This window comes from Neovison vison, chromosome 13 (assembly GCF_020171115.1).
Source record: "Neovison vison isolate M4711 chromosome 13, ASM_NN_V1, whole genome shotgun sequence".
Taxonomy (NCBI): domain Eukaryota; kingdom Metazoa; phylum Chordata; class Mammalia; order Carnivora; family Mustelidae; genus Neogale; species Neogale vison.
This window is the reverse complement of record NC_058103.1, coordinates 147,584,096-147,597,841: the sequence shown is the minus strand read 5'-3', so window position 1 is coordinate 147,597,841 and position 13,746 is coordinate 147,584,096. Positions and strand designations below refer to the sequence as shown.

At 49.3% G+C, this 13,746-nt stretch overlaps 1 protein-coding gene across 2 annotated transcripts in view; it reads left to right on the top strand.

Annotated features, from left to right (window-relative positions):
• The window catches only part of CRTC3 (CREB regulated transcription coactivator 3), a 94,559-nt gene that overhangs the window by 64,895 nt on the left and 15,918 nt on the right, over positions 1–13,746 (top strand). For both annotated transcript variants that reach the window (XM_044231748.1, XM_044231747.1), the window contains exons 4-8: positions 1,234–1,295; positions 2,722–2,784; positions 4,901–5,001; positions 11,349–11,384; positions 13,354–13,439. In XM_044231748.1, the coding sequence (XP_044087683.1) occupies positions 1,234–1,295; positions 2,722–2,784; positions 4,901–5,001; positions 11,349–11,384; positions 13,354–13,439 (348 nt within the window). The remainder of the gene's footprint in view (positions 1–1,233; positions 1,296–2,721; positions 2,785–4,900; positions 5,002–11,348; positions 11,385–13,353; positions 13,440–13,746) is intronic.

Below are 13,746 nucleotides of genomic sequence, written 5' to 3'. Positions count from 1 at the left end.
AAGGAGGCCGCTCACACCAGAGGGCTGGGAAGCTCTGAGTGCCGCGTTCTGGGACGCCCAGCCCAGGCCTGCAGGATAGGCCCCGCCCCTCCATCCTGGCCCAAGCACGTGACAGAGGATCATTAAAGATTTTTTAGCAGGAGAATATTATGATTAAAAAAGGTTTGTTTTAAGATTTATTGATTTTTTTGGAGAGAGAGAAAGAACAGGAGAGGGGCAGAGGGAGAGGGAAACCCAAGCGGACTCCACACTAAGTGCAGAGCCCGACATGGGGCTCAGTCTCCAGACCCTGAGCTTACGACCTGAGCCAAAACCCAAGAGTCGCTCGTTTAAACGACTGCACCTCCTAGACGGCACCCCTTGATTGAAACTATTCTATGCATTTAATTAATTTAATTAACCAGACAGCTCTCCTGCCCTCCGCACAGAGAGATAGCATCATGTCTGTTTCTCTGTGCCTCTGGAACGTGTTCCGAGGCATGCTAGACCCCCAGAAGAACATGGAATTTATACAGTGGAGCCCCTGACAACCCAAGGAGCTTAGCGTTTCTCCACAAATCTAACGCAGCTCTCTTTTGGCTATAAGTAATGGCAATCCTCAGCTTGAGAAAAGGACACTCACTGGCTTATGTCACTGGAAGCCCAAGGGCTCGATCCGGGGGTTCATCTGATAGCATCAAGGCTGTCTGCGAGGTGCCACGTCTGTGCTGACTTCCCGTGTGGGGAGGCTTTCTCTTCTTGTAGACCTTTACAGTACTCTCAGGCTCACCAGCTGACGGCACTCCCTTCTCTCCTCCGACGTACTCTTCGGGCTTGTGTCATGAGCCCGTCCCTTAGCCAGTCACTGTTTCCGAGGCTATAAGGTACCTTGACCGGAAATACTGAGCCTGATCTATCCCATGGGACAGAGGGGCCTGCGCAGAAGGACGGCCTTACCAGGTTGGGGGTGAAGGGCAGGGCAGTTCTCAAAATCAAAAGATGCTACGCAGGCAAAAAAACAAAAACAAAAACCAAAAGACCCCACAAGAATCACACGAAGAGGCACTGGTGAGAGCAATAGTCCTTCCAGGGCCAATTTTCCCATAGGCTTTTCAGAGGGAGCGTGGAAGAAGAGCTGTCGGTGTAGAGGGATAAGAACCAGAAACTCAGGTGTTTAACTCTCCACAATTCTGCCGCCTTCATTTGGTTTCAGCTTCCCATTAATTTTATTTTTCCTTTATTAAAAAATTTCACTTTGATGGTAGTACTTTCGGAGCCAATTACTCCTCACAGCCCTTGGATGAGAGCTGGCCAAGGTAAGCGAGCCGTGTTTCAAAAAGTGGGCATGTGTTGTTTGTCAATGTTTTCACTTTATTTTATCCTTTGAATATTGCTTTAGAAATTTCTGACATAAATCACAGAATCTTATTTTCTCTTAGAAAACGTAGGTTTTTCAGGTAGGATCCTAGGCTAATCTGGAAGTCTAAGATGAAAAATCATTTAAAAAATCTAGATCTTCATATTTAAAATCAAATGGAAACATACTCGGACTACACCTACCAAGAGAAGACCCTGATGCGGTATCCTTGTATTTAAGACATGGGAAAATAACCACCTTTGCTCAGGGTATCTTAGTAAGCTGTTGGAAGGAGTGAAAGATTTAAGAAGCTTCTCAAAATGTAATTTGCTTAGTGGGTTCGATTTAGAGTCTCTGAGTATTTTTGTATACAGAGGATATGTGCCCCCCAAAATTGAGTATTTTGGGGTCTAGAGAGTGATGGAATCTAAAACCAGCTGCAAAGACTGGTGTACCCATTGCTTGTGTGGCACGTTCCCAGATCACCAAGTCAGAATCAGGAAACACTGAAGTGTACACATCAAAAAAGAGACATTCAGAGCGCTCTTGGCATTGAGGCTGACTCTCTGTTCTCTGGGGAAATCCTGACTGAGCACTTTTGGTGATTTACACAGTCAGGAACTGCGACATCCGTATGGGTGACGGGGGGCTCCTGCCTCCAGGCGGTATTCAGCTGCCCTCAAGAATCCCGGGCTCCAGGGTCGTGGGAAAATACAATATTGTATTTTCAGTCAGAGAAAGACATCTCCAGACGAATATTTTGAGAGTTAGCGTCCAAGGAAGAAATGTCCACAGCTGCCCAGAGCAGAGCAAGCGGCGCGAAAAGTGTTTCCAAGGAAGAAATGTCCACAGCTGCCCAGAGCAGAGCAAGCGGCGCGAAAAGTGTTTCCACGAGGGCGGCCCCGCGCCAGCTGTGCTACTCACAGTGTCTCCGAGGGAAGGCGGCTTCCACCTGTAGGGTGGTCAGGGTGCCCCCCACACGCACTCTTGGGGTGTGTGCTGAACGGTGACTTTTTCCACATCTGGACGGAGACCTCATATCCCCTAGAGAGGAGACGGTCATGGATTTTGAACTATTTAAGGTGCTTGTTGGCCCTTTTTAAGACAAAACCAAACCAAACCTCCGTATATGCCCCACTAGCTAATCCTGTTTTTACGGATTTGTGGGGGGTTTTAATCATGGAAATCAGGAATCATAGGAATCGGAGAGATCCCTCAGTCGGACCTCATTTTAACAATGTTGAGCAAAGTGAACGAGGCATGGAGCATGCGGGTGACTTTCCCTGGGTGAGTAGAAGAGCCAGTTCCCAAACTTGGGCCCGAGGCTTGCCTTTGCTCCTGTGAATTGAATGTCTTTACCTTCTCTGTCATTCTGGTTTTTAAAGGCAGCAGCATCCTTGGAAAGAAGAGAAGCACCCTGGATTCAGGCTGACATCTGCTCTTAACAGGTACCCGGGTTGGTCACTCATAGAAAGAAATTTAAAGAAGACCAATTGATTTGATTTTCCTGATGTTCTTTATGTATTCTCCACTTACTAGAGGATATGCCTGTCACATGTGTTTGTAGGAAGTATTTTTAAAAAGCCTAAATCTCCTACCATTTATTAGGTGTCTGCACAAACAGTACCAATTCATCGATGGGGTCCTGGGGGGACTACGGGGTTGGGTCTTACTATGTGACTTTGAGTAAGTTGTATAACCTCTGCGCCCCAGTTTACCCATCTGGAAAAGGCAGATAATCATACCTCTCTCAAGGCGGTGGTGTGAGAATCAAATAAGATCTGTGAGAAACAGGGGTAGCATTAGCATCCAGCCAGCGTTCCCTCCTGTCATGATCACGCTCGGCCCAATGCCAGGGTTGAGTGTTCTTTGGAGGTCGGTGTTTTCGATCCTGACAGCTGCCCCCAAGAACGAATATTATGTTCTGTTTTAAGAGACTAGAGGACTTGTCCAAGGCAATGTAGCTAGCATGTGATGGAACTGAGACTTTTTTTTTAAACCATTTATAGTGTAAAGTATAAAACATACCCAGAAGAGAAAAGCATGACCAGAAGTCCCCATGCCACCCTTCAGCTTTCGTCCTCATCCGTGTCCTGCTGTATACCCCATCCCCGTCCCATTTCTGTCCCACCCCCACCAGATAGACTACTGCCCCTGCAAATGTCTCTAACAGGCAAGGTTGATAAGAACTTCTTTTAAAGAAAACACAACCACGATGCCATTATTACACATAACAAAATTAGTAGCGATTCCTTCATGTTAGCCAAACCCAGGCTATATACGGATTTTCCCAGTTGTCTCTCTGCATTTGAGTGATATTCTCTTGTGCCCCTTTGTATCTGTGAAGGAGCTGGAATCCATACCCAGGGGTCTCAGATCCCAGGGTCCATGCTCTTTCTGCCTCATGCAGCTTCCGACCTGCCCTCCCCGCCCCCACTCCCACCCCATACCCTTGTCTGAACACGGCACCGCCACGGTGCACAGTCAGGCCACACGGCTTAATGGCCACCTGAGGCTGTCACCTAGAAGAGACCACAGGAAGCATTTTCTGCTAATCTGACATCTCTCACAAGTTCTTTTCATGGCAGATAGTTTGACCCATGGATGAGAAAAAGTAAATAATCATCCCTTAGAGCTAAGAGTTAAGAGTAGAAATTGGAGCCGTTCGGGGCAATTTCCAAAATTTGCTGTAGATCGGGGTTTCCGACCTTTTTGTCTTAGGACCCCTTTACAGTCTTAAAAACCACTGAGGCCCTCAAAGAGTGTTTGCATATGTGGCTGTGTCTGTTGATATTTATCTGTTTATAAAAGATACTTATTAATTTAAAAATTAAAGAATAACAATAATAGATTCATTACACGTCAACATAAAAGCTGCCTTCTTTTAGGAAGCGCGTTATATTTTCTAAAACGAAGAATTTACCAAAAAGGGGGCGCTGTTTTACGTTTCACGACCCTCTTGAAGGTAGCTAGGTTCTCGGTTTATGCATTCCGTCCGTAGTGACCTCACAGGTCACGGCTAGAAACTGCTGTGCTCATGAGAGAATGAGAGCGGAAGGCAAAGAACTGTTAGTATTATTTGAAGAGTCGTCTCGACCTTGCATGCCCCCTGAATCACGGCTGTAGGGAACCTTTCACACAGGAGGACTTACTCTCACATGGAGAGAATCTGGAGCAAAGAATGCACTGGTCCCACCTGTCTTCTGTGTCACAGCGAGAACGGGGAGCCCCTTGGGGGAGGCCAGGAGTCCAAGCTCTACGTTGTTGAAATAGAGCATTATGCCATTAGCTTCGAAGCGTGAGACTATACACGTACAGATTAAGGTCTTGTTGGGTGTGGGCCACCCTCAGAGGCTGTTCCTGAGGTGAGGGACTTCACATCTTATGGGTGCTTGAGTTCTCTCCTCTTGGTAATTTTCAGAATATTGCATTCTTACTAAGGAAAAATGGATTTTCTTACTAATGGATCTTACTAATGGATTTTCCTTACTAATATTTTCAGAATGTTGCATTCTTACTAAGGAAGAATGGATTTTCAGTCAGACTCTCTCTTCCTCCCCTTAGGACCAATTCTGATTCCGCGCTTCACACGAGTGCTCTGAGCGCCAAGCCCCAGGACCCCTACGGAGGAGGGGGCCAGTCCACCTGGCCTGCCCCATACATGGGTAAGACACACAGGCCCACTGCTCACAGCGTCTGCTTTCTCATTCTGTTTGAAGTGACTCCAGCTCCGGGATTTGCCCTCAGTCACCTCTGTCAGCCACAACAGCCACTCTTGATGTGTCTTCCTGCCTCTGTCTTTTCCTCTCTGATCTACCTTAGCCTACCTGACCAACACCCTTGGCTTTGTTGTCATTTCCTTGGGGCCATCCTTGACCTTCCTCCCTTTACCAGCCCAGAACTACCCGTGTCCTTGTCACAGCCTGGAGTTCCTCTAGGCTCAGGCCTATCTTGGCAGCTGTGCCACTTGGCTGCCTTCTGCCTTCTCTCCCTCTGCTTGGTGTAGATCTCTTGAAAAGTCAGCATCCTGATGGTCTTATCTCCAGCACGGTGCACGGCACAGAGGAGTGACCCTCAGTGATGGAGAAATTACGTAGTGGCTCGCAGGCACAGAGCCCTTGCTAGAACACTCTAGGGGCTGACATCTCATCTGCCAGGAACCCAACCTGCTTCACTAAGACACAGTGCAAGCCTGCCTTTCCTTCCGGGGATGATAATCTAATAGGAACAATGGTCTCGCATTACCTCCTTCCTATGCAGGTTGACTCTTGTCCACAACACTTAGGGCTAGGTGGTCGGTCTTAAAACAGGGGAGAAAATAAATCTTGGTCAAGATAATTCAGCCTTTCTGGTTTTCTTTATTTTTCAGACCATTTGAACCCCAAATAGCCTCTGTTTGGAGACTGTTCAAGGTCTTCCTTGCACATAGTAGAGGTGGGATTAGTAATGACTTTGCTGTGTTTGTTCCGTTGGTCTCACTCGTAGATGACTGTCTTGGCCTAAACATTCCCTTACGCTTCAAGCACGAGATCTTTGAGAGTCGATCTGGGCCATCTGGCCGTGTTTCCATCCATGGGAATGGGAGCGTCAGGCTGGCAGGAATGTGGGAACTGGACAGGAGCCCGCCGCTCACTGCTCGGAGGAGCAGGGTCTATGGGGAGACGCGTGAGCTTAGCTCCAGGAGAGGCAGAGATGGGACCATATACACAAAGGCCAGAAAGGCAGCAGCTGTGATCAGTGGAGGTGCCAGGAAGTACAGCGACATCCTGGTCTCCCCGGACTGGGAGGGAACCAGACGGATGGGTTTTGACCCCGGAGCCCCTGATAAAGAGCCGCCTTTCGGCCTCTGCCGTTCCTTCACGTCTCCTGTCCTCTCTGCAAAGTTTATGCTTCTGCACAAAGGGCCAGAGACCTAGAGACCAGAAGGCAACTGTAGATAATTTAAATGAAGAGCCTTTGAGGCCTGCACGCAGAGAGAGAAAGCACAGAAAGGGACTGACTAGGTGAAGTAGTCATACCGGGAGCCGTCGGGCCTGTGAGGGGAGAGATGAGAGATGGCGGAAGGGGTGAGCGAGAAGGAATCAGGCAGAGCTGTGTCAGGGCTGCTCTCGGCAGACGGAGCGAGAAAGAAATCGGGAGCAGAATTCCTGGGCCGACTTGAGAATCGAGCTGGTCACTCCTTGTCAAGTCAGCGACTCGAGATTGTGGGGCCGCAGCGTTTGTCGGGCGTGGGGGGGTCTCGGGGGGAGCCTCCAGCCCCAGCGACCGAGCTGTGGGCCTGCTTCTGCACACTCGCCGTGCGAGGACAGCACAACTCAGAAACGCGGCCAAATATGGACGTGTTTACATGGGAAAGCCAGTGTGTTTAAAATATTATTCAAGTCTCCAAGGGTGGGGATTATTTCTGGAGAATTATATTTGTCGGTGGGAGCTATTTTAAAGAGTTCTGTGTATTTTCCCCCTGTAATTCATTAAAAGGTTTTCATTTTCTTTCCCTTTGGATTTTAAAAATACCAGCTAGCTTGGCAAAAAGGTATTTATTATAGAACCAACCAAATAAAGTAAGGATTTAAAAAGTGATGGGAAAATGCAGTTGAAGCCCAGGATTCAGGCTCCGTAGCAGAAGTAGCCGTAACCGCTCTTTCCCTGGGAATCCTTCCTGAGCTCAGTGATGCAGCCATCATGTCCCCACTGTCTGTCTGTCTGTCTGTCTGCAAGCCGGTGATGAGGGATTGCCTGCTCCTAACTTAGCCACATGAGCAATAAACTGGTACATCTGTGAGCAGGACTGTGTATCCCCAGAGACTGAAGCCATTGGTCTGTTCGTGCTTAGTAATTTTCACAGTGGCTATTGAGTTGCGTGACAATTAGGCGTCAGTGGTAAGTGGGTGATGTAAATGACAGGAATAAGCTTCTACACCAGACAAGATTTTTAGTTTCTTCTCTTTTCATTATTCAGAATCTATGAAGAGAAGCCATGACCAGATTTCCCTGGCGGCCGGGGTGCTTTGCCATTTCACATGCACACTGCCGGGCAAGCGTAAGGGCTCGCTAGGACCCTGGCTCTGTCCTGTAGCCCAGGCCTGTCCCCTGACTGCCCCCCACTCCCACGTGGTCATGGACATGGGGGCTGGAGTGGTCCCTGTCCTTCCCAGGAGCACTCTAGAGCTCAGGACCAAAGAGTGTGGGAGAATGATCTTTTCTGCACCCACAGCTTGTAGATAGATGCTGAGCTGTACTGGTTGGGAACCGTAGCCCCCACCTCCTCCTCCGGGAAGAAGGCGTGTCTTGGACCTCTGTGTTTTAACGATCCTCTGTCCTCAGGCAAACACTGTGACCTGCACAGTTAAGAAGAAGGTCTAAAATGCAAACAACCCATAAGGAAGTGAGCCTGTTAATGACCCCTGATTGCACGGAGGAGCGGGCGGGGAGGGGGAGGGCACAAACATCTCAGATCTAAAGAGGGGCAAAAGCATCACCCAGATGGCAGGAGTGCCCGAATGGGGAGGCTGGAGCCCCAGAGGCTTGTTGCAAAGGGACCCAGCTCTGCAAATCCAGCCGCTGGAGGACTTTCGATCCGTCCGGCATGGAGCAGGCAGAGGGCACGTGGTCTGTGTTGCGCTCAGGAGGTCAGCGCCCAGCGGCTCTGAGGCCTCCTGGGTGCCCGAACACAGATGCAGCCTTGGCCGCGGCCGTCCCTTAGCCCTGTGGGACGGATGTGAGTGAGTTTCCTCTGTTTCCAGATGTGCAGTCACAAAGCGCTCCCTTTTTAGGCTCAGTGCTTTATTTCTAGTTGTGTCCTACGGTATTTTGTCCTACGGTGTTTTGTCATCCAGTAATACAGATCCGGGTGTGGATATGTTGGCTCTGACGGACCAGTCCTGACCGTCACCATTGTTCCGCTTACCTGGACGCTGAACCTGGGAGCCTCACCTTCCCTCCCACAGCCCTCACAGCAGTCAGCAGCCAAGTCCCAGCCTCCTGCCCGCAGCGAGCCTCAGAGCAGCCTCTCTCCTGTCCCCAGTGCCTGGCCCCCCCTTCCTTCTTGCCCGGACTGGCCTCCCAGTTTCCCACACAGTCTCTTGCCTTTGGGCCTTCTCCTCTCCGTCCATCTCACACGCGCTGCTGGAACACTCTCTCCGGAGCTCTGCTGTCATCCTGTCACACCCCTTCCGTGTCTCCCGCTGAGCCACCGGCGGACTGCTCCAGTCCAGCCCCGTCTGCCGTGTCCCCCCCCACCCCCGTCTCCTGCTCCAGCCCAACACCGTTCTTGCCCCTGCCAGACACATTCGGCCTCACGTCCCCTTCCCTGTCCTCCTCCTCCCATCTCTGCACTGGGGTGTCCCCTTCAACCTCACTCCCCAGTGTCCACATCCCCCCCACTACAGCAGCTGAACTTCCCGGAGGCACACAGGCCAGAGTTCTAGTCCTAGAACTTAGCGTCGCAGCTCACGGTGCCTGCCTCCGGGCTGCCGTGAGGACAATACGGACTGCCTTGCAGTGCTGTGAAGCCTGGGCCGTGGTATGCGAGCCGTAATGCTGGCTCTCATTATGGTCATCCTCGTCATTATCCTTCAGGGCCTAACTGCAGTGCCACCTCCTCCATGAAGCCCTCCTTCTGCGCCCATCTGAGGGAGAGGGGTGGCACGAACAGGAGAGCAGGTGGGGTATCTGCTTGCCACCCAGTTTCCTCAGGTAGCCCTCCGCCGGGTCCTCGTGTTCCAGGGCCAGGGCAGCTATACTAAGGGAGCACGGGGGGCTTGGGGTCTTGATGAAGCAATGTAGGCTCATACCACGCCAGGTTGCTGAGTGAAACCAATCTGTTGTTTGCAATGGGATAATCCTGGTATCGTGGTCAGAATGGTCACGTTCCCAGCTCCTTCCCAAGATGAGGGCCCCAAGGAAGCCAAAAGATGCATGAGAAGTTTCTTTTCCATCCTGCTGACAGTTGCCGTTGTAGAGCTTCACCTTCCCTCTCTCTGCACCTCATTTTCTGATGCTCTGCTCACCTTGCTTTGTTTTTTGTCTGTTTTAAGGTTTTATTTTATTTATTTTTATTAAGTGGGCTCCACGCTGGGTCTGGAGCCCAACATGGGGCTTGAACTCATGACCCTGAGATCAAGAGTGGAATGCTTAACCTACTGAGCCACCCAGGCACCCCGCCCTTAAGATTTTATTTTATTTTATTATTATTATTTTTTAAAGATTTTGTTTATTTATTTGACAAACAGAAATCACAAGTAGGCAGAGAGGCAGGCAGAGAGAGAGGAGGAAGCAGGCTCCCTGCTGAGCAGAGAGCCCGACTCGGGGCTTGATCCCAGGACCCTGAGACCATGACCTGAGCGGAAGGCAGAGGCTTAACCCACTGAGCCACCCAGGCGCCCCCCCCCCGCCCTTAAGATTTTAAAGTAATCTCTACATCCACTGTGGCGCTCGAACTCACAACCCCAAGATCAGAAGTTGCCTGGTCTTCCAGCCAGCCGGGCAGCCCTCACCTTGCCTTCTTCGGAGACGTCACATCAGAATTCAGGTCTAGCCTCATCCAGGTCCCTCAGAAAGTGGGCCAAGGATGGTCTGCGGACAGTCCTCAGAGGTGATAGTTAAAAACAGATTCCTGGACCCATTCTCACTTCCTCCGAATCCGTCTTTGAGGCTTGGGCCCACAAAGCTGCATCTTAACAGGCTTTTACCCAAGTCTTTCTGTGCACTAAAATAAAGTCTTTAATTACTAAGTTGGATTCTGCTTCCGTGGGCTGAGAGAAGTTCTGTCTTGATGAGCGTGCGGGTTTATCAGCCTGTTAGTGCTCCTGGGGATTCTCAGTGTTGCCCCCACCCCGGGCTCTACCGAAATGGTCGGTCTTCTGCCTGTTTTCGAGAACTTGCTTCAGCGTTCCAGCTTCTCACTGGTCCTCTCCCACCTGGCCTAGCACTCCCTCCTTGCAGGAACTTGACGAATCCATGTGGAAAGAATGATCATTACAGCTGGTGTTGAAGCTGTAGAGGTTTATCAGGTTCTCCAGAAACGTATCTAAACTTTAAGCAAGCATTTAAGTATATTTAAAGGCGGCTCAGAACTTAAAACTTTGTCCTGATTTTATATTGAAAACTCATTTAGGGGTGCCTGGTGGCTCAGTTGGTTGGGCGACTGCCTTCTGCTCAGGTCATGATCCTAGAGTCCCAGGATCAAGTCCCGCATTGGGACTCCCTGCTCAGCAGGGAGTCTGCTTCTCCCTCTGACCTTCCCCCTCTCATGCTCTCTGTCATTCTCTCTCTCAAGTAAATAAATAAAATCTTAAAAAAAAGAAAGAAAGAAAACTCTTTTAGTGTATTTGCTCCAAGGAGGATGGTCACCTAATTCATGGGTTTTAGCTTAGAACATTGGAAAATACTATGGTTGGTCATCTGCAGTATATTTTATGGATTAAAAATATTTGATTCAGCCAGAATTTATTCCAAGTCAAATGTTTAAAACTTTGTGAATAGCTATCATATATTCTATTTAAACTGACAGAGACCACAGATAATTTTTTTAAAAATAACTTGACTCTTTTCAAGCAATATATATAACAACATTCGACATGGGACTTGCAGTCTGTCCCTCTAGACACGCATGGTTCGTGTGAACCAGTCACGTAGACTTTTGGAGTTACCAGCCCTTCCCCCACCCCCGCAACTTGCAAGAGTTTTGATCTGAACTTCTTTATTTTGTGATTTGAATAGAGGTTCTCAGACTTTGTACGTTGTTCTTTCAAGACAGAGGCTGTTTTTTAAAAAAAATTAAGACTGAGATCATTTTAAAGGAAGAGTAGAAAGGAGCCAATTCTCGACTCAGATGGGCCATACCTATTCTAATTTTAGTAGAAACGCTAGTGCACCTTGGATGAACATCAGCGTACCAAAATCACGCTGGAATGTTCACGATTCTATTTCAAATCAGAAAGAGTCACTAATTCTTAGATAAATAAAATTGAAAGCACCACATAAAAGTGTGTTTTTTTCCCTTTCCCACCAGGTTTCTGTGATGGTGAGAACGACGTACACGGGGAAGGTATGACCTGCTTTCACCTGCCGGTGCTGAGCACAGCATCTCTAGGCTCCCTTCACGCTCCCAAGACTCCTGCTCTCAGGACTTTCCCAAGTGCCCATGGCAGCTGCTCGGTTCACTTCTCTGAGAGGCTGTATAAAATCCAGGCTAGCCACGATCAAGGGCACGGGGAGGAACCATGTACTTAGATCACAAAGGCTCCCTGTCATCTGAGTCCTCACAGTGCCATGGTCACAAGGTTGTGTAGGGAAGCAAAATTGCATCCGTATCCACATGAAAGTAGGAATGAGTCGGTCACTCGGACCATTAATTATCCCAAGACCCCTTCCTTCTCAGCTGTCTGTTTCTACTTAGAAAGTTTTGCTAGTCGGTAATTGACACACGTAAGTAAACAATGCCAGAAAAAGGCAAATTGGTTGCAAAACGAAATTGCAGATCTGGCAGGAGATACTGAGCTTCGTGAAGCCAGCTGTTGTCGGAGATGTACCGAGATGACCCCTGAAGCCACTAACAAAGGAAAGAGTGACACGGTTCTCCTAGTCATTCGGAACCAGGCACTGTTTTCTTTCTCTGAATCTCTATAACCTGAGCTTTAACTTGGCCAAATGAGCTCTTCAGAAGAGAGTGGCTGGAGTACCAGAATTACGAGAGACCCCGGGAGCGCTGGGGCAGGCCCGAGGAGCCGAGCAGACCTGACCGCCGTCTTCCTGGCGCCGAGTAAACAGCACGGCATCTCAGACTCTGCTCTGCAACTTCGGTCTCTGTTTCAAGTGACTTCTTTCCGGGTTCTGTTATTCTTGGGTTCGGAGACTGTCCTGTGTGGGGCTGAGATGGCCATGACCATCACTGAGACCTAACAGCATCCCTAGTTTCGAACAGTCACCAGGGTCTCTCGTGATGTATCCCCTTCCTGACATCAGATGACATGATCCGCGTTTCACCTGGCCAGACTGAGAGCGATAACGCAGAAAACCGTGGCATGGTCCCTCAGCACAGAGCTGGCCATCCCACAGCTCTGCCTCAAGACCTCTGGGTTTTCAGTTCCCTTCCCCTCTCCCAGCCTGTCACCAGGCAGCCCCATGGCCGCCTTGTCTTCCCTATGGTGTTTCTCTTGTCCTGGTTATCCTCATTTCATCCCTCCTGGGCTGCTGTGTGATCCCCATTGCATCGGCTTCCACCATCCATCTCCTTGCCAAGCTTGGGGGGCCCGTCGATCTGGCCTTGACCTTCTTCTTTTTTTTTTTTTTAAGATTTTATTTATTTATTTGACAGACAGAGATCACAAGTAGACAGAGAGGCAGGCAGAGAGAGAGGATGGAAGCAGGCTCCCTGCTGAGCAGAGAGCCCGATGCAGGACTTGATCCCAGGACCCTGAGTTCATGACCTGAGCCGAAGGCAGTGGCTTAACCCACTGAGCCACCCAGGCACCCTGGCCTAGACCTTCTAAACTGGATCTCCTGCCACTCCTTTACTCAGGCCACGCTCCACTGAGAAGAGCAGCTCGACTCCATAGTCATTCACCCTCTAGTCCGTCCTCATTTCTAGGCCTTTTTTTCTTTTCCTTTTTCTTTTTTTCTAAAAGGATTTTTTTTATTTATTTATATATTTATTTATGAGAGAGAACATGAGAGGGGAGAAGTTCAGAGGGAGAAGCAGACTCTCTGTGGAGCTGGGAGCCCGACACGGGACTCGATCCCAGGACTCCGGGATCATGACCTGAGCCGAAGACAGTTGCTTAACCCACTGAGCCACCCAGACACCCTAGGCTTTCTTTTTCTTCTCTCTCCATCTCCGTAATGCCCTTTTCCTGTGTCTCCAATGCCTTTGCTCGGTGCCCGGCTGCAGAGGCCCACACCAGCTCTTCCCCAGTCAGTACACAGTGCCATATCAGTCATTTTTTGCAAGGATGATTTGGCTGAGGGTAGGATGGCTGCCTTCTAAACGTGGTGAATATGTCTTTTTCCCCCTTCAGTGCTGTCTTTCCCGGGCCCACTGAAAGAAGAGAATCTGTTAAATGTTCCCAAGCCACTGCCGAAACAACTGTGGGAGGCCAAGGAGGTAGGGGAGTCGTCTGTGTTTGTTATCACTGAATATTTACACTTACGAGGTCACTAAAATCCTGTGGTGGGGGAGATAAGAACTGAGAAAAAAGGAAGCAAAGATGTCAGGGGACAGAGATGGAAGAGTGCATTAGGGAATGACAGTTTAAATGAAACTGACCACAACTGTGTCGATGAATTAGGACAGGGATCTCTTGACGCTGTTCACGCAACTCACACAGTTTTCACGCGAATTTACTCATTCAGAAAGTCCTATCCATCTTTCACTCCTCATTTGTGTTTCTAGAAGCTCTGAAGCCCGGTGA